A 21,363-nucleotide genomic window follows, 5' to 3' on the forward strand; every position below is an offset into this window, starting at 1 on the left:
AACTATATTTACCACCTCAGCTCCATGTGCCTTGATTTCCTGACTCAATTAAAATTGCCCAGTCTCGGTATTGAAAGCTACAATTGTCCCAAAATCCACAGTCTTTTGGGGAGGGAATTATAAGATTTCTGTTATCCTCTGTGTGAAGGTTTACGTCATCTTGGGGTAGGATCTTGAATTGAAAACCTAGCCAGTTGCTTGGCAGAGATTCAGTGATAATTGTGCTGTTTATTTTGAAGAGCTGTATCTGTGAGCTGTGCCCCTATATTAGAAGCACAGGGTTGATTCATGATTAACTCGCTTTTGACAGGAATATTATACCATTAATTTCTTATCGGTGTGGCATTATTGTTCAAAAATGTCGACTTATTATGGTGTCCAAACGTAACACATAAGGCCCCCTGTGTAACATATAAGAAGAGAATAATAGTTATGTGGGAGTGAATACAAGGCTTTGATATGAGCAAAGATTTCAGTGATACTGCAAACCTCAGGAGAAAAGCTCGAACTGCTTATAATCGTACTGTCAACACAAAAATGAGATTACAGTTCCAAAATAACTGCAGGCTACCTGTTTGTTCTCATATATATTCTGAGTTTCAAAACCCAATATTGTGCCCCTACTTTCAAAGAAGACACCTTGTTGCAGCTATTATTGGCTCATGTACTTTGTATATGTGGTCGGTGTGTACAGTTTATATATTGATGGTTCAGTACTTATGACCTGACAACTGGAAGTTCATCCAGCAATATTATAGACTAATTATAGACTTAACTGAAAGTTAAGAATCAAGTAAATATTGAAGTCTGTCTGTTTGAGAAATGAAACCCTAAAGGCTTATTTACTTATTTGCTTATTTACTGAGCACTTTTATACCTCAAAGAAATTACAGTGCCAATGTAACTCACAAGCCAGGTTTTCTTGTGACTCTGCAAGGGAATGACATGAGCCCTGATTATCAGCTTGCCTTGAAAGAGGTGGTACAAGTGCAGGTTTGTACTTCGGGTGGAGGGTATAGGGTGGGGTGAGGTGGTCTTATTTGCTAGGTCTCCTGGTGTCTTTTAAGTTACTGTTGAATTTCTTCAAACGTCTTCAGTGACACACAAGTGCAATAACAAAATCAAGATTCTTCACTCAAGGGACAGCTCTTTCCCTCATCCCTAGTTGTGAGCATGCATCTTCAGGATTTATTGTTTATCACTGGAGGTACATTCAAAGGCAGTTCTAATGGATGTGAAGGCTGGAAGTTAAATGAGAGGTAATGATCTTAAATTTGGTACAACAGCAAACTCCAAACTGAAGTTATATATTAGAAGAAAGAACCATCGGAAAATATTGAGAAAAATTAATATTCGCTATTCCATGAGGACACTTATATCAAGCAGATGTCACTTGTATTACAGAATAGGTTTATAATATTCTTGCTATTGCTAAGTTTAGCAACCATACATTTTGACATCTGCTGACAGTGGAGATGTACCATCAGGCTATATTCAGTGTTACATTCAGTGTTTACATGCGTAGAAGGTTCGTTTATATTATTGAGAGAATTCCATACAGGTAAATTCTGACGCTCTGCATTACTCATAACTTTATTTTGATCTTACGCTAGATGTGGCAATGAACACAGTAGTAACTGGGTGAGTTTGGGGCTAGGTTTTTACCCACTGCATAGTTATGGTGGTAAATTGATGTTTATTTGTTGTGGAGGTGCATGCCATTTAGTAGGCCCTCAGAATAAAGGGTGGTATTGTAACATTGCCTCATAAGGATATCTCTGTATCAGCTTTACATTTCATATTATTCTTCTGCTCAGATCTATCCAGAGCAGTCAGCATTTACTGGATATTTAGAATGGTCAAAGGTTGAGGGTTGGATTTTTCTTGAAGCTGATGTAAAATCCATGAACTCTGAGGGCCAGTGCTCAATGTGGCTGCACATGCCTTTGTGCAGGTGGAGGGTGATATAAAGTAAGTCAGAGGCCTGAGTGTGATGTGAGAAGAAACACGATTAAAAATTGGCACTATCTATATGGGAAAGTCAGTTTCGTTTTAGTTTTAGGAACATTGTGACACATAATTTGCACCCAAATGGATCATTACATGATAATGATGCAACTCTCTACTGGCAGCTGTATTTCAGCCAAAAATAAGTTTGCCAATTATTCTTTCCCCTTGGAAGCTGTCTCTTTAATCTGTTTTATACTTGTTGCTCATATCACGAAATTAGATTTTCCATTTCCTCCACGACCCTCGTGCAGTGAGAACTAATGACATCTTGCATATCAGTGTGTACGTGTGTGTACCTTCTGTGTGAGTACCGTGTCTATCTATGTACCATGTCTATATGTGTGTGTGTACTGTATGTGTGTGCATGTGAGTTGGAGCAATTAACAGTCCAGGGGGAAACATGAACATGCTGGGGCTCAGTGTTCGTGCAGCGTTCTCAGCACCTGGCCCCACCTGGCCATGATATCCAAATGAATATTGCAGCTTGGGTACAAGTCATTTGATCAAAGCTGGCCAGGTGAGCAAATACTGAAAATAAGACTGCACGATGCATCTCTAGGTGGAATGACAAAGTCAGCAGCTTAAATGCCAGTCTTACTGTCTGTCTCCTTGCCCATTTTTTTAAAACACTTATTTGTGTATAATATGTTTTTCAATATATGTATATATATTTAGTTTTTTTTTGTGTGCATGTACGATATGTACTTTAGTTGTGTGCAGTTGACTAAGATAGGTTTGGTTAATACAGCTGAACAATCTCCACAATATTCCATTCTGCTACACCAAACCATTCAGAAGTTACATTACACTATCCCAGAACCAGGGAAGAGTAAACGGTCAAATAATGTTTTTAAATGCAATGGGTTGATATTCATAGATTAACACATAGTTATACATGTGTATGAACTTGTTTTGAATGTTAATTTTGGAGGAATTAATCCATTTGGTTACAATATTGAGCAAAATAATTTCACGCAAATAACATTAAACTTTGTGTTAATATTGTACAGTGTAATTTCAGGCCATAAGCCAATCAGGATGGAATATATATCTATAAAGATGTTTTACATTTTTCATCCCATTTCAGATACTGCTGTTATGATCTGAGAATGCATTATTAATTTCCTCCATCCAAAGATTGCCTCAGGGGCTTTAGCTTCAAGTCGGGGAGTAGACTCACTGGCTTTTCTTATTCAAGTTAATCCTTATTTCTGCCAAGCATTCAGAAAAGCCACATGTACATTTACCATAGGAACCGATGCATGGTCAGCATAGAGTTACCAAATGAAGTGGTATTGTTAGCCAGGTTTCACTCAAAGATGCTGTGAAATTTTCATATTGTGCCCTCTGAGCAGAGTGCAGTCGTGCAATTCTAAGTTTTGCCATTCCAAAATTGGTTTGGGTTTGGAGGGAGCTGTTTGATGACCCTGAGATGGCAATTTGGTGATCACTAATCACTAATAATAATAGTAACCTGTCACTAGTGGTGGGGGCAATATTTAAACAATGAACTTTGGCTCAAAATGCAACTTTTTAGGTTCAGCACATTGCTTGTAATACACTATATAAGGTACTAACAGGCAGATTTCAAAAACCTCATAAATCATGCAAAGAATGCAAAATTGAAGGGCAAATGATCAGAGCACACCTCCCATTGAAGGTCATCTTTAATATTTTGAATGCTGCAACAAAAGAATTACAAATTGCTCATCTTTCACTTAATATTATGGATGTGTACAGATCTGAAATGTGACAAAGGTTCTTCGTTTTAGCATTTTGTTCATTGAAGAAACCTGATCCCAAACTTTGAAATATGTAAATTTTGAAATGGCTGCTGAAGAGCACAATGGATCGACACTTCGTATTTCAGTGTGATATCTCTGTCCACTGTTATAACATGGTTATCTTCGATGGTGGTAATAGTTCTGCTGCAACAGTGAATGTAACATAAACGTGCCTAGATCATGACCGTGACCTGTTTTTGGTTAGTGACAATTGCAACATCTCATTTTACCTCTGAAATTCCCATCAGTAGTTTCTGGACTGTAGTTTGCCTTTCACAGGGCTTTGAGGTAACTTTTGGAATGTTGGTTATCTACATTTTTGGATGGTGCTCTATTCTGCAAAGATGATTTTTCAAAGATTTGTAAAAAAAAGTTGCCATCCTGAGTTGTTCAGGTGCTGGTAACATTGTTATTTAACAATTATCATTTCAAATGATCAAGAATTGAGGTGGAGCTGGAAGTAGTTTGTGATTAATAGCTGGTTATCAAAGACACTGCTGAGGCATTCTCCTCTTGAGTTTTGTTCCAAAGTGGAGTCCAGCTCAAAATCCAGAACTTCAACATCAGGTGACAGATATTGTTGCATTGTACGCATTAACACCAACGCTAAATGTTACAGTACTGTCAACTTGTTTGCATTGCTCAGGAGTTTCATTTGGATTTGGGTTATATTTCCCGTTTGAGTATTAGCGATGCATGTTGACAGACTTGAGTTCCGTTATTGAGGAAGAGGGCAAACCAAGAGACAGAACTGTCACTGTGGCCACACTGTATATGGACTGCTGGCTGTTCCAGCTAGCTAAAGGTGTTCATCTTCTACAATCAAACAGCAGGAATTTGCAAGAACGTCATTACAATTGCTTCAGTTTCAAATCATCTCCCAGCAAAACCTGTCAGATTAGTTCCTAATTGCGGCCTGCCTTTTGAATGTATGGCAGAGGGCGAAGTGACGTCAAGTCAAGGTTGAAGTGGACATAACTCCATCTGTTGTGCTTTCTGCAGGGGGTGAGATGACCTGGCTTCTCAAAATTCTACCCTGCAATGGACCAGCTCCAGTCAAATGTTGAGTTTGTCTGCAAATAGGAGCAAATGAGCTTTGGAACATTGTACAGAGACTAACCAAGGAGTCTTTAATGCACCCTGAACCCAAATTTTGGTGTCAACAGAAATGAAAGTCAGACTTCATTATGTTCGAGTGCACAATTCTTACATTGATTGCACATTGTTTTTGTTAATTGGACATAATTCTCCACGAAAGATATTAAAAATTGAGACTAGATTGTTCTCTGAAGTGCTTGTCAATTCATGAGTTCTAAGACGCGCTCCTTGCATGATACTATATTGATTGTACCATAGGATGTACATGTTTAATAGCAATTGCAATAGAATGGTAGCTTTTCTCTTTGTGTAATAGAGATTAAATGCATTGCATACACTAGAAAACTAATGCAAACTGCCATCTTTTTGAGAGTCCATAATTAACATCCCCTGATATTTGGCTTCATGATCGCAACTGTCAGCTGTGGTCTCATTGTTGCCACTCCTGTGCAGAACTATACCCTGAACGATACCAGAGCTTCACCTGTGTAGATTTATTTGCCTCGGGAATTTTGATGGATTAACAAAGTAACTTGTTGAAAGAAAGATTGAGTAACATGTTTAGACAGGTTCAAATTGTGGTCAGGTTATTCAAACTGGACATGTTCTGGAAATTTCAGGTTGACTTATCAACATTTGGAGAAGTTAAGGACATAGATTAACTGACTGTGTCTGAAGAAAAGTCAGCTGAATCTTTTACAAAGTGTCACAGAATATAATCTGTCTTTAACAATGACTTGATTTTATGGGTTTTGCGAAGGTACGATAAATGTAAGGTAGAAGCATGAGCCCAAGGTGCTTATATAGGTGTCAGAAAGAATAAATGTTCCTTCAATGTTGAAGGAGTATTGAGGGAAAGGACTGAAGAGCTACTTTCACCATCAGTTTGTGCTCTTTTAAAGCATGTGTCACTATGGAAAGTGAAATAGTGCTGTGGTGGTGAGACAGATAAGTGTCATTGTGTCACTGATATTAATCAAAAGTAGGTAAAAAGTAGCGGTAAAATCATGGAAATTAATGTACTTTTTGTCCCCTTGTGTCCAATGGATGAACATTATCAGTCCAGCACTTAAGTAACAAGATTTCTAGTTTGTAGGACATGCCATGATGTTTCTTACAGGTGCTCTCGTTGGCTATAATAGCAATGTGTTGTGATTGCAGAAGACAGTAGGCAGCATGGACCAGTGTTTGAAGAACAACCACTACCTACCATCTACCCAGAGGAGTCGGAGGAGGCTAAAGTGTCACTAAACTGCCGAGCCCGGGCAAATCCTCCTCCAGTCTACAGGTAAAAGAAACTTTTTCGGTGTATAAATGTCTACCCATCTGCAGTTATTGGTGTCCAAAGGAATATTGTTCTCTCTGTTTGTTAACAGTATTAGAAGGTATGTCAAACGTACTTTACCTCACTTTATGTTCCCTTTTACTTTTCCTAATCCCTTATTGTTATCATTTGATCGCCAGGTGAGTACTGGAATGGCCTTGACCTCCCCATTACATTTGCGTATACTATGACTGTTTTCATTGTTTCTAACACAATTGGAGCAAGTCTTGGGTGTTCAGTCGTTCCCTTGCAGCATGGACTGTCTGCCTTTGAGTTTATTTTAACATGTAGAATTGCATTTTGTGTTTGGTTTAGGTGGAAACTTAACAACCGGGACATTAATGTGGATGATAGCCGCTACAGTATGATCGGTGGTAACCTAGTTATCAACAACCCGGAAAAGTCCAAGGATCGTGGCAGATACCAGTGCCTGGCAACAAACAAGTATGGAACCATCATCAGCAAAGAGGCCAAGCTGCAATTTGGCTGTACGTAGTTATCTGGAAACCATTAATCTTTCAGAGTCGATCCATGTGTCTGTTGTGTGTGTTTGGTATTTAATTTTTGCCACTTCAGCAGTGGCTCAGTTGTTGTATCTTCCCCTTTGGGTACAAGCTCCACTCCTGATACCTGAGCATGTCATCTTGCTTGACATTCCAGAGCAGTACCACAGAAGTGCTGCATTGTCAGGGATGCCTTCTTTAAGAGCCACATTTATTAAATTATAGAAACTATATAAAAATAATGTCCCAAAGTGCTTCATATAAGCATTAAAAACTAAGTTTGATATCTAGCTGATTTTCAGCATTGTTCTGTCCATGCCAAAAAACTTGAGTTGGGATTTGCTATCAGGGTGGGCACACGTGTGAATCCTGCGATTCAGCCGACTCAAGAATCTCCTGACCTGCTGCACTAAAGAAATTAGTGCAGCGGGATGGGAGAATCATCCCCAAAGTAATTAAACTTGCTCTTCAGAACCAGCTTCATTAACATTGATGCCATCACATTATCATTTCAGTCAGTTGTTAAAATATTTTTACTCCGCTTTTTTGTATTTTTAGTCGCAGTCGCTGAGCTTGTGTACCTTTTCAGTTTTTTCTTGAACATTAATCTATGATTGTGACTTGCCTCGTCCAATCACTTTCTAACCTTACTGATGCTTTACCTTTTGAGCTTTGATCCTTTGACCAGGCATCTCAGTAAAATGAAGGGCACAGAATAAAGCCACAGTGTAGAATTTATATCCGCTGGTGATCTGGGTTTGTAATTTGTCACTCTGGAGTTGTAGGGTCAGCTCACTGGGGAATTATAAATCATACCCTGCAGCTTCTCATCATACTACTCTCTGTTTACTGTTATATATTAAGAGATGGTCAGGGACAGATTACTGAACTCTACATATCACCCGATTGTTTATGGGGGAAGGGGTGAAAGGGGGCTTGCAATGAATGTTTATGAACTTCTAGCCAATCCAAGGTAGCGCATGCCTCTATAATGTGTCCCTGGCCATCCATTACTCTCTAAATTGTGCAGTTGCATGAAATTTGATTCCGAATCAATTCATCTTAGAAACGCTCTCCCAATCAGACTGGAATACAGCAGAGATGGGCTTCAGATTTAGTTGAGTGAGCCTGTAATCTATCTTTCCTTTGTGTTGATTGAAAATGCAGTTTGAACAAAGGTTGATTCGAACATTCATTTCTCAAAATTCCATTTACATGTCCCTTCCATCACCTCTGCCTTTTTGAAGATGAGCACATATTAACAGTGATGTAAAATTCCAGAGCTGATTGCATTCAGGACAGTAGGGAGCACATGAGGTTGGATGGGGGAACATTGCTTTGCGATCCTCTTCCCTTGTAGAGTAATCTTTGCTGGCATCACTTGCATGAATATTGGGTGAGAATAGGATTGGGTTTGGCTGTGATGTCTTCGATGGTCAGATAGCCTGCTCGTACTCATATGAAGAAAAGCCATTTTGAAAGTGTTGGAGGGATTCTATGGAAGGGTAATTCAGGAAGAGTTCAGGCCATAATCGGATAACTTTGGATGAAGAAAGCTATCCAGCCTATTTGACTCCATCCCTTCAGGACACTATTCATGGTGGCACGGTGGTTAGCACTGCTGTCTCACAGCGCCAGGGACCCAGGTTCAATTCCAGCCTAGGGTGACTGTGTGGAGTTTGTGTGTTCATCCCTTGCCTCGTGGGTTTCATCTGGGTGCTGATTTCCTCCCAAACTTTAAAGATCCGCAGGGTTAGGCGGATTGGCCTTGCTAAATTGCCCCTTAGTGTCCCAAGATGTGTCGGTTGGGGGAGATTAATGAAGTAAGTATGTGGGGTTACAAGTATAGGGCCTAGGTCTGCTGAGGAGCAGTGGAGGATCTTTAAGGAGATCTTTCTTGGTGCTCAGCAGAAATTTCTTCCGATGGTTAAAAAGGACCGTAGGGGGAGAGGAAATAAGCCATGGACAACGAAGGAGGTGAAGGAAAGTGTTAAATTAAAAGCGGAGGCGTTTAGAGTAGCTAAGAGTAGGGGGCGAGAAGAGGATTGGGAGAGATTTAAATGTCAACAAAGATTGACAAAGAAGTTGATAAAGAATGGTAGGAGAAACTATGAAGCTGGGCTAGCGCTTAATATAAAAAAGGATAGCAAGAGTTTTTATAAATATATAAAAAGGAAGAGGCTGGCTAGGGTGAACGTTGGACCCTTAGAGGATGAGAGGGGGGACTTAGTGGTAGGGGATGGGGAAATGGCTGAGGCCTTGAATAACTTTTTTGTTTTGGTCTTCACGGAGGAGGACGTGAATAATAGGGGGATTTCAATCTGCATATTGATTGGTCGACCCATGTTGGACGCGGGGGGCTCGAGGAAGAGTTCTTGGAATGCTGCCGGGATAGTTTCCTCAAACAGTGTGTATTGGAGCCGACGAGGGAGCGAGCTATCTTGGATCTGGTGCTATGTAATGAGGCGGGTAGAATTAGGGACCTTGTGGTGAAGGATCCTCTTGGGGAGAGTGATCATTGTATGGTGGAGTTTCTGGTGCAGATGGAGGAGGAGAAAGTGGGTTCCCGGACACGCGTCCTCTGTTTGAATAGAGGGGAGTACGGTAGGATGAGAGAAGAATTGGCGAATGGGGACTGGGGGAGCGCGTTGGAGGGAGAGTCTGTTGAGGAGCAGCGGAGGATCTTTAAGGGGATCTTTCTTGGTGCTCAGCGGAAATTTATTCCGATGGTCAAAAAGGATAGTAGGAAGAGAGGTAATAAGCCATGGATAACGAAGGAGGTGAAGGAAAGTGTTAAATTAAAAGCGGAGGAATTTAGAGTAGCTAAGAGTAGTGGGCGAGAAGAAGATTGGGAGAGGTTTAAATGTCAACAAAGATTGACAAAGAAGTTGATAAAGAAGGGTAGGAGAAACTATGAAGCTGGGCTAGCGCTTAATATAAAAAAGGATAGCAAGAGTTTTTATAAATATATAAAAAGGAAGAGGCTGGCTAGGGTGAATGTTGGTCCTTTAGAGGATGAGAAAGGGGACCTAGTGGTAGGGGATGGGGATATGGCTAAGGTCTTGAATAACTTTTTTGTTTCTGTCTTCACGGAGGAGGACGTGAATAATTTGCCGGGTGTTAGCGATGGAAAGGTGGTAGGACTGGAGGGTCTTAATGACATTACTGTTACTAGAGAGGCGGTGCTCGACAGACTGGAGGGGCTGATTGTGGACAAGTCCCCAGGACCGGATGGAATGCATCCGAGGGTTCTGAAAGAAATGGCGGAGGTGATAGTGGATGCCTTGGTTATTTTCCAAACGTCGCTGGATTCCGGGGAAGTGCCAGATGATTGGAAAACGGCTAATGTTATGCCGTTGTTTAAGAAGGGTGGCAGGCAAAAGGCGGGGAATTATAGGCCGGTTAGTTTAACGTCTGTGGTAGGTAAAATGTTAGAATCTGTCATTAAGGAGGAAATTGCGAGGCATCTTGAAGGGAATTGCTTGATAGAGCAGACGCAGCACGGTTTCATTTAAGGGAGGTCGTGTCTGACAAATTTACTGGAGTTCTATGAGGATGTGTCTAGGGCGGTGGATAGAGGAGAGCCGGTGGATGTGGTCTTTCTAGATTTTCAGAAGGCGTTTGACAAAGTGCCTCACAAGAGGTTATTGCAGAAGGTCGAGGGACATGGAGTTGAGGGTAGGGTGTTAGCGTGGATAGAGGATTGGTTGTCAAATAGGAGGCAGAGAGTGGGGGTCAACGGGTGCTATTCGGATCGGCGGATGGTGACTAGTGGAGTGCCCCAGGGGTCGGTGCTGGGGCCTCAGCTTTTTACCATTTATGTAGATGATCTGGAGGAGGGAACCGAGTGTAGGGTGTCGAAATTTGCTGATGACACCAAGATTGGGGGAACGGCAAATTGTGCGGAGGGTGTGGAGAGTCTGCAGAAGGATCTAGATAGGCTGGGCGAATGGGCCAGGAAATGGCAAATGGAATTTAATGTTGGCAAGTGTGAGGTGGTCCACTTTGGTAGGAAGAATGGTAGGAAGGACTATTACTTACGGGGTGAAAAACTGCAGCAGGCGACGGTGCAGAGGGACCTCGGGGTCCTTGTGCATGAGTCGCAAAAACCCAGCTTGCAGGTGCAGCAGGTGGTCAGGAAGGCGAATGGGATGCTGGCCTTCATAGCGAGGGGGATTGAATATAAAAGTAGGGAGGTCTTGCTGCAGCTGTATAGGGCATTGGTGAGGCCGCAGCTGGAGTACTGTGTGCAGTTTTGGGCGCCGCACCTGCACAAAGATATTTTGGCCTTGGAGGGAGTGCAGAGGAGGTTTACTAGGCTGATACCGGAGTTGAGGGGGGTGAGCTATGAGGAGAGGCTGAATAAACTAGGCTTGTACTCGTTAGAGTTTAGAAGAATGAGGGGAGATCTCATTGAGACGTATAAGATGATGAATGGGATGGATAGGATAGAGGTGGAGAGACTCTTCCCGCTCAAAAAAGACAGTAGGACTAGGGGTCACAGCCTCAAGATAAAAGGCGGGCGGTTTAGAACGGAGTTGAGGAGGAACTTCTTCACTCAAAGAGTGGTGAATCTCTGGAATTCTCTGCCCGTTGAAGTGGTGGAGGCTACCTCGCTAAATATTTTTAAGACGCGGGTTGATGGGTTTTTGATAAGAGAGGGGATTAAGGGTTATGGGGAGAAAGCGGGAAAGTGGAACTGAGCAGCGACAGATCAGCCATGATCTTATTGAATGGCGGGGCAGGCTCGAAGGGCTAGATGGCCTACTCCTGCTCCTATTTCTTATGTTCTTATGCTTTGTCGGAGAGTTGGTGCGGACTCGATTGGCCAAACAGCCACCTGCACTATCAGGATTCTATGGTTCTATGATACCATTGCAGTATCTGACATCAAGCATTTAAAAAGGGGCAGGGTCTGGTCTCAGCCATCCTTTCACCCTCCAGCTCACTCTCCCCTGGTGGTGGAAAGAATATTTGGATCAGTGTTTTATTTTCAGTGTTTTGTTTTCACTTAAAACAAAGAACAGAGAAAGGCACAGCACAGAAACAGGCCCTATGGCTCTCTAAACCTGTGCCAATCATGATGTTCTAATTAAACTAAAAAAACCCCTTGGCCCTTACTCGGTCCATATCCCTCCATTCCCTGCCTATTCATGTACCCATCCAGATGCCTCTTAAATGTTGCTCGTGTGCCTTTTTCCACCACCTCCTCTGGCACAGTGTTCTAGGCACCCACCACTCTGCATGAAAAATTTCCCCTCCACATCTCCATTAAACTTACCTCCTTGTAATTGACATTTTCACCCTTGGAAAAAGCCTCTGGCTATTCATCCTGTCTGTCATAATTTTGGAGACTTCCATCTGGTCTCCCGTCAGGTCTTTCCAGTAAAAACAATCCCAGTTTATTCAACCTCTCATAGTCAACATCGTGGAGACCAGGCAATATCCTAGTGAACCTTCTTTACAGCCTCTTCAAAGCTTCCGCGACCAGAACTCTACGCAGTATCCAAATGCGGCCAAACCAAACAAATCATATTGTAGCTTCTTTGTGAGATACAGGAGAATACTTCTCCTCGTAATCCCACAAATGTACCCTCTCTGTTCCCGCTTTTCATGATACTGCAGGGTGATGGGAGGGGTGGGGCTGACCATTCCCAATTTTAACCGACTCATTAAAGCAGGAGGCAAGAACATACATCCAAGGTAAGTCGAAGTCTATCTGACATATGCATGTCAAGTCACACATGTCATTGGGATTCAACTGTCATTTTAACTAAATGGTTAGGATGGGATTTTGAGTTCGTATGATAGAAATTCCAAGCCAAGGAGGAGGTTCAAATAGGATTTTTAAAACTTTGTTTGTGGGGTTAGGAGGAAGAGGAGTACTCCCCTGTATCCCACAAAGAAAACCTAGCTACAACATTATGTGCCAACTCTTGTACCCAATGCCCTGGCTGATGAAGGCAAACAAGCCCATATGCTGCCTTAATCACCTTGGCCACCTATGTTGCCACTTTTAGGGAACTGTGGACCTGCACACCAAGGTCGCTCTGCATGTTAATGTTCCTAAGGGTTCTGCCATTTTCCAGTATAATTAAATAACTAAAATAACTAAATTTGCATCACTTCGCATTTGTCTGGATTAAACTCCATCTGTGCCCAAGTCTCCAATCTATCTATATTCTGTTGTATACAGAATAGAAATTTGCCAATAAATTGCCAGTGAATGCTTTTACACCTACAAACCCAACTACAACAAGAACAAGTGAATTACCTGTGTTTGGTTCTAGCTTTTTCAGGGAATGTGTCCTTCAGTGTGTCTTTGAGTATCTTTGAGCTCTAGTAATGGAAAAGTTAGATGAAATTATTAATTGTGTCTCAGTGCTGTCCCTATTTGTTTCACTTCCATCTTACCACTATGCCTCTGAAAATGATTCCAATGCGGCCTGGTTGAAAGCAATATTTGTGCTAATCAGAACACCCACTCCATGAAACCTTTATTCCACGTCCATTTTTTGAAGAGGAAGCAGAATCTGTGGGTAGTCTTTTTTTCCCCAAAGTATTCCCCCATCATACATCGAGAAAGCAGATCTCCCAAGCTTTATGCCATAATTTTTAAACATTCAATTCCTGCTAACCTACTCGCACTGATTCAGTGGAGCTCTGCTTTCATGTTAAGGATTTATTGTCAACTGTTGCTTATATTTGAGAGTCAGTTGTGGCTATCAACCACTAAACTATTGTAATTAATTCTGATCTGCCTTATTCTTAATGGCCGTACTTGAGGCTGCAAAATAAGTTTCCATTAAATCACACATCCTGTGGTGACCTGGACTAGCCATACTGTGGCTCCAGAGCAAGTCAAAGGCTAGGAATCCTGTGGTGAGGAACTGATCTCTTGACTCCCCAAAGTCTGTCCATCATCTACAAGGCACAAATTAGGAGCATAATGGAATACTCTCCATTTGCCTGGATGAATGCAGCTCCAGTAACACTCAAGAAGCTCGAAATTATCCAGGACAAGGCAGCCCAATTGACTGCTACTCCATCCACAAACTTTCAATCCCTCTGCCACAGACGAACAGTGGCAGCTGTGTATACCATCTACAAGCTGCACTGCAGAAACTCGTCATGATGTGGATGTGCCGGCGTTGTACTGGGGTAAACACAGTAAAAAGTCTGACAGCACCAGGTTTTAGTCCAACCGATTTATTTGATAGTTTACTGTCAGACTTTTTACTGCAGAAACTCATCAGGATTCCTTAGGCAGCACCTTCCAAACCCATGACCATTACCGTCTGGTAGGACAAGGGCAGCAGATACCTGGGAACACCACCACTTGGAGGTTTCCCTCCAAGCCACTCGCCATCCTGATTTGGAAATATATTGCTGTTTTTTCACTGTCGCTGGGTCAAAATCCTGAAATTCACTCCCTGACAGCACTGTGAATGTACCTACACCACATGGAATGCAGATGTTCAAGAAGGCTGCGCACTGCCAACTTCTGAAGAGCAATTAGACATGGACAATAAATGCTGGCTTAGCCAGCGAAGCCCACATCCCATAAATGAATAAAAATGTAGAAGAACTTTCCTTTAGGCAGCACGGACAGCTAACTGGGATATCACTGAATTTTGTAGACTGTTGTAGAATAAAATTCCAGTCAGAGCAAGTGTCTTAAATCATGAGAACTGTGCCCCAACTGAAATTTTAGCTTCAGTGGTGTCCAGCTCCAACCTGCCATGACTTTGCCTTGTTAGTTTGGATGTAATGAGGGCTTTGCGCTTATGAAATATCACTTATGATCATCAATAAATTAAAATTGATTATTTCCTATATCTTTCTCCTCCAGATCTCGAGAGATTTCCCACTGAGGAGCGTCAGACTGTGGAGGTGAGGTTAGGAGTGGGTGCGATGCTTCTCTGTGCTGCACCTCCACATTTCCCAGGTAATTCCACAAACATACCTATCAGTCCATTACGTGAACACTTAGGCGTCCCAATTCTACTTCCATTTTCTTACCAAATCACCCTCTGCCTCTTCCCCTGAAGGCATTACATCCTTCCTGGTGTATAACATGGTTGTTACAGACAGGGAGGGATCTGTTTAGGCTGCACTAATTTTCCTCTCGCCAGCCATCCACAAACAGAAATGGAGTTTTGATTTTTTTTTCATAAGCGACGATGCAGCTTCCCAACCATTAGACTTTTGTGTGACCCAGTTTCTGTGAATAACCTCGCAGCATGAACTCAAAGGGTTAGTATATCTCACACTTTCAAAAACTGCAAAAAGGAGGGTCTGCAACTTCCCTAGCTGCACACAGTAAAGAGAAAGATAGGCTAAAGAAGTTTTAGCAATACAGAGGTGACAGAGAAAGTAAATACAGGTTGGCTTAACACCCAAGTCCAAAATTGAAGCCCCAGAAGAAATTCTTTCACGGAGGTAATGGGTTGAAAACTGATGTTGTAAAATTTACTCTTCTGGTGATGCTGACTTCACAAGATGAAATAGGCAAGCAGAGATTAATTAAATTTTGTAGGCGACAGTGCAAAACTTCTAGCCAAGTTGGGGCAGTTCGACCAATTCTTCAGCCTAGCCCATGGCCACTGTTATTGTTTCCTGCATTTCAATAAAAAAAAAGTTTGAACAACCCTTTGTAATCTGAAATGTATCCTCCCTGCTCCTGATTTTCATGATACTGCAGGGTGTTGGGAGGGGAGGGGAGGGGCTGACCGTTCCCAATTTTAACCTGCTCATTAAAGCAGGAAGCAAGAGCATACATCCAATGCAAGCAGAAGTCTATTTGACATATGCATGTCAGGTCATGCATGATGTTGTCATCGGGATTCAACTGTCATTTTAACTCAATGGTCAGGATGGGATTTTGAGTTGATTTGATAGAGATTCCAAGCCAAGGAGAGGTTCAAATCGGATTTTTTAAAATTTCTTTGAAGGGTTAGGAGGAAGAGGAATACTCCCCTCTGTCCCACAAAGAAAACCTGGGCCTCCGTGAGTGTGAACACGCCACCCAGCTGCACCCTCCATCTCCATCATGAATTCTAGATTACATGGATTACATGAAGATATTATTAAATGGAGAAGAAACAGGAGGGGAATATTGAGGGAGAGAACCGAAATGGATAGGCAGGTTAGGTGGATTGACCATGGTAAATACACAGAGTCACAGGGATAGGGCAAAGGTGAGTGGGGGGGTTTGCCTGGGTTGGATACTCTTTCGGAGAGTCATTGCAGACACGAGCCGATGGCCTCTTTCTGCACTGTAGGGATTCAAAGGTTCTGTGGATAGAGAGATTAGCTGTGGAGACCAATCTCCATTCAACCAAGGAGATGCAGCAACAGCCTGAATTCAGTGCTTCATTCTTGCAGACTCTTGTTCTGTGCCCCCATCCTAAGGGACAACGCTCAATTTATGAATGTCTTAAAGATGAAAGGCTGCATGAAACCTGCTGGCAATCAAGCTGTGCATCTCTGGCACTCAACCAACTGAGAACCCTCTTTTATGTGCTTGTAGATGAGGTCATGTGTTTCCTTTGAAGTCCCCTATCTTCAGTCTCCTCGGAGAGAATCACTCACATTTCCCTCTGGTCCCAGATTATCTTCCCTGACCAGCTGACGTATAACAAAGGGCTGGGATTTGTCTCGTACTTGTCAAACATCAAGAACAACAGGTCTGCTGCCCCTTCAAAATCTTTACCCTCGGATACAGTATAAGCAAACGGATGCGTGAAGCTTCTCTATTTAAACTCTCTGTTCTGTTAGTCACCAAGAGAGTGAAAGCTGCATTTCAGATGAACACTTACTTACAATATATGGCAAAGCAGCTGCCAACATCTCAATCAAACCTGCTGGAAGTGGAATGGAGCAGTGTTAAGCTAATTCCCTGAAGATCTTCAGTTCTCCTTATTTCTTTGAATGTTGGTTGTACCAATGAGAAGAGCATTTGTATGATGCATATCTCTCACCACCTTGTGGCTGTTAACAGTTACTACGTGGGAAACATTCTGGAACCATCCAACGGTTTTCACTTCTCTTCCAATACCTGCAGATTCAAGAATAACATGTGATGCGCATGGCACTGCAATATTTTCCAAGAATTTGCTCCAAAGACCAAGTGCAATGACTGGGAAAGACTCTCAATGTCCTACAAATGCTTTCAGTAGAGGCTCAGAGAATCTGAAAACTCAATGGTATATCACTATTGCTGAAAGCACCCAGAGCTACGGCTGAGCACATGTACTTAATGAGTGAGACTTAAACACTACCTGAGCAACACTGTCACGCGATGCATAAATCTACAGCACAGTAGCTGTACTGCTGCCTCACAGCACCAGGGACCTGGGTTCAGGTTCCGGCCTTGGGTGACTGTCTTTGTGGAGTTTGCACATTCTCCCTGGCTCCGGGTGCTCTGGATTCCTCCCACAGTCCAAGTATGTGCACAGTAGGTGTATTGACCATGCTAAATTGCCACTTGGTGTCCAAAGATGTGTAGGTTAGAGGGATTAGTGGAGTAAATGTGTGGGTTTTGGGGATAGGGCAGGAGATGGGCCTGGGTAAGATGCTGTCTTGGGAAGCAGGTTCAGTGGGCCAAATGGCCACCTTTTGCACTGTAAGAGTTCTACGATTCTATTCTGCCTTTTAAACTCCAACTGATATCTGAATAGTTTCTCAGTGCTCTTTTGATCACATTGTCTAATTAGTGTGTTCACTTTTCTCCTTTTCCTGAATTCTCCATGGTATCAATAAACATTCAGCATTATGCCCTGTCCTTGAAACTCTGCTGAACCCTTCATAGCGGTATTCTCAACTGTCCCCTGTGGAGGATGCTATCAGGTATCCACAGACCTGTCTCACATTGGATGCTTGTCTTTGCCACCTCCCTCTGTCTATTCTTTCATTCAACCAGCTGCTTTCTTATTTCCCACTGAGAGGTGCATAATATTCCCCTGCTGGCTTCCTCTGGTAATTGCTTCTCTATGGACACAGCCTAGAACCTCCACATATGTTACCAATCACCTGTTTATTGTTCTGTGAACTGAGGATTCTGTTAGCCTTAATGCAGGACTCTTCCTAGTTTTCTTAATGAAGTAATTTGTGTACTTTGAAATAACAAAACAATTGAGAGAGGTGGACAGAATTTCCCCCTTTCCAATGAGAACTATGTATCCTTTCTTTCGCTGTCATTGGGTCAAAATCCTGGAACTCCTTCTTTAGCAGCACTGGTTAATTAATATGTTAATAACAAAAGTGAATGAAACTGTAATTTGCTTGAATGTTTCTGACATGTCACACAACTAAAATGAAATTATAATAATTTTATTTGTTAGTCCCTGTTCTGTGGAGCCCATACATTTAACTTGCAAGTATCCTGGTGTTGAATGATTCCTTTTTGTCCCATTGAGTAATCACCTTCCTTTGGCCTTGACCTGAGGATAGAAAACAAAGCTAAACTGTGCTGAAAAAGAAAATAGGGCATTAGCCTTTCAGCAGGGACATTACTGGAATGTAAGCTTTGACTCTGAAATGCAGACAGAAGTACCATAGTTTCTCAGTACTTTCTGTTCTTAGCAAGTGTCTGAATGGGGCTGTGTTAGAATGAGTTAGATTGTCACCTTACTCCCTAGAACTTCAGTTTGAATGGAGACCTCACTATTCAGGGTGTGGAAAAGGGGATTAGAATTGCCTTTCCTCATTCATAGTCATTTTAAGACCCCCAACACGAGCAAGTGAGTCATGAGGGTATCAGTTCTTGGAAATGAAACTTCTGTACTTGTGTAGAGAAAGGACTTGGATTTATATGGGGTGGGATTCTCCCAAAAAAATTTGAATGTCAAATTTGCATAAAAACTAGGGTAAATCTCACTGGATTTTTCAGCGGGACTTTCAAAATGAATCCTCTACATGATACACAGAGCGCTTTAGCATGAAACATGCTAAAAATCAGTGCATGGGGCCTATTCCCGCTGGAGAGGCTGAGCAGGCCACTGACAGATTGGGGCATATGCAATAGCCCCACACTGCCGGGTGTTCATCCAGCAGAAGGAATTCTTCAGTTGTAAGCAGTGAAAATAGCTTACTCCATAAATCAAAGAAAAAGGTTTAATGAAGACAATGTATTACTCCAACACTTGAGGCCACCCCCTGGGCCATACAAGTTCCCCACAATTCCCATCTGCTTTTATTTATACTGGGTCAGCTGACCCTTACAGCATGTTACCATTGGTTACATTATAACAGATCTAATGTTATCATTGGTTACATTCTAAAGATTCCCCTTTTTCTCTTCTAAATTAATTTAAGACAACCATCCTCCTGTATTCTTAACAACTTTCCAGTTCCTGCATCCCTTTTAGTAAAACGGATTTGTTTTATTCATAATTGGAGATTTACAACAACCCAGTTGAGCTTTGAAATTTCCTTGTTTTCCAGCATTTGTTTAATGCTGGCCAAATCAATTCTCAGTCGCCTTTTGTCGGGTGAACATTGTTTATAATACACTCAATTGGTACTTTCTTTCCTGATGTTGTCATGAAAATAACTGTTAATGTGTCAGACAAATGCCCATATCCCCATATCTACTTCTTCTGCTAACACTAAGGTTTCCGCAATGTACTTTTGAATGCCCTTTTTATTTTCTTTGCTTCCCAGGCCGAGGGGCAACATATTTCTCCCTTACCAAGAATATTATGAATCCAGCCCTGCTTAAATGTCCATCTGGTAGATTGGCATGTGAAGCATCATTAAACACAACTAATGTCATGTCTTCTAATTCTCCTAGTGCTGAGAATTTAATTACACATTCCTCTAATTTCAGCTTTTTTAAAATTCTATTCGGCTGCAGGATCTCTCTGACTGGAGCGCGTCTCAACTTATTACTTAGTTCTAGGACATTATAGTTCCCATCCTGTCTTATCTATGTGCATAGTCAATTTAACTGTTCTGTCATACCCCTCAACAATTCTGTATTTTTTTTCCATTGGCCAGTTCCTCTTTTCTCATCGACCTTTCTCTTGTGATGCTGCCTAGATATCCCTGTTGATTAATAGTTATCCCAGATTTGTTTTGGCAGGTATCAAGACCAAGATATTGATAAGCACCAGCTGCTTGATTCCCTACTTTAAATCCTGTCTTTAGCCCATTACTTACCCTTTTTTAAACTCCTTCGTGCCACCCCAAAAGAAATCATCAACATGCATCACAAAAATTCCAGCCAATTTTCCTTCAGATTTCCAATAGAACATTGCAGGATCTGCTTTTAACTGGACATAGCCAGTTTTCATCAATACAGATGACACCAAAAAATACCAACCTCTTAATACATCACTTAATCCATATACATATTTGTTCTGTTCCACAACTATCCCTGTGTGTCATCTGCTTCTTTGGATGGCTTCAGAAAAATACTTTGAAATGTTTTGGATCACTTTCCCTGCTGTGGGAATCAACCCTAATGTCTCTCCCCTCCAAGTGCTCCTCATACCCTCTGACTACCATCTAGGTTTTGCTTTGAGTCCCGCCTTGCAAAACTTTCTCTGTGCAAACCTTCCAATGGGATAAAGCAAGCTGCCCTTTCTCTGGTACCTCGGTGTACTCCCCAAACTCTTTCCAACTGTTCAAATCTTTGTTTGGCCTCTCTCACTTCCACAAGCTCGACTTTACAGCAGCCACCAACACTTCCCTATCATGGGGACTTCTAATACTGTCATTGGTTTGATTCCTAGCCTTCCTCATTAAACTCCAGCCTCTACTGCCATATCTGTCCCTGTCAGAGTTACTACTCTCAGACCGCCGTTCTCTGTTAACATACTTTGGTCACAGATTCGTGACTTTTTTCTGGGTTTACAAGTGCTCACTGACTCATTCTCAGAACTTAAATCTTGCTTTTTTGTCTTCTATCTTTCCACCCCATTTTCCCAAGCTATAGCTTTTGCTTTTTGCCCTTGCTCTTTGACTTTGAGCAAGTGTTTATATTTTCCTGAGACTTTTCTTGCACTGATTATTATTATCACCCTTTTTGAAAAGTACCCCTGATGTTTGCTCCCGTATGCTAACTGGCACGGACTACAACCCCCCCCCCAGCTATTTGTAATGAATTTTTCGCTCGCACTGCCCATGCTAATGCAATCTGCACTTTACAGCCTGGTTGCTCTGCCAAAATGTTATGCAGCATATCATCAATAACTGTGATTCCTTCCACAGTGGCTGTTGCTGAATGGGCTTTCTACTGCAGTGTGCATTATTGCAATATTTATATTTTCACATACCTTGAAATTCATTATTTGCAAATTCACTTCCATTGTTTGTCAAGAATTTAGACGGTGCCCCCAACTCTGTTCCAATACAGTGGGTCATAATTTTATCCATAATGATATTTTTATCTTTGCTGTAAATCACTGCAGATATGCTACTTTTCTTGTCCAAGAAATGCCATAAATAGATGCCTTTGTCTTTATCCCGTATCTTCAGATCCATCGTCACTGCATCAGTGAAATCCTGGGCTAATGGTAAACTCACGACTGGACGTGGCGTGTCCTATATTTCATGCAAATTTCATACCGGGCTGACAATTATGAGATCGTTATAGCCTTTGTCCATCACACCTGCATTCTGCAACAATGTTCTCAGT

At 41.9% G+C, this 21,363-nt stretch overlaps 1 protein-coding gene across 4 annotated transcripts in view; it reads left to right on the forward strand.

Annotated features, from left to right (window-relative positions):
* The window catches only part of cntn1b (contactin 1b), a 683,679-nt gene that overhangs the window by 293,818 nt on the left and 368,498 nt on the right, over positions 1-21,363 (forward strand). For all 4 annotated transcript variants that reach the window (XM_080190723.1, XM_080190722.1, XM_080190724.1 and 1 more), the window contains 3 exons: positions 6,054-6,180; positions 6,532-6,704; positions 14,572-14,667. In XM_080190723.1, the coding sequence (XP_080046849.1) occupies positions 6,054-6,180; positions 6,532-6,704; positions 14,572-14,667 (396 nt within the window). The remainder of the gene's footprint in view (positions 1-6,053; positions 6,181-6,531; positions 6,705-14,571; positions 14,668-21,363) is intronic.

This window comes from Carcharhinus amblyrhynchos, chromosome 6 (assembly GCF_965287045.1).
Source record: "Carcharhinus amblyrhynchos chromosome 6, sCarAmb.v2.hapA, whole genome shotgun sequence".
Classification (NCBI taxonomy): Eukaryota; Metazoa; Chordata; class Chondrichthyes; order Carcharhiniformes; family Carcharhinidae; genus Carcharhinus; species Carcharhinus amblyrhynchos.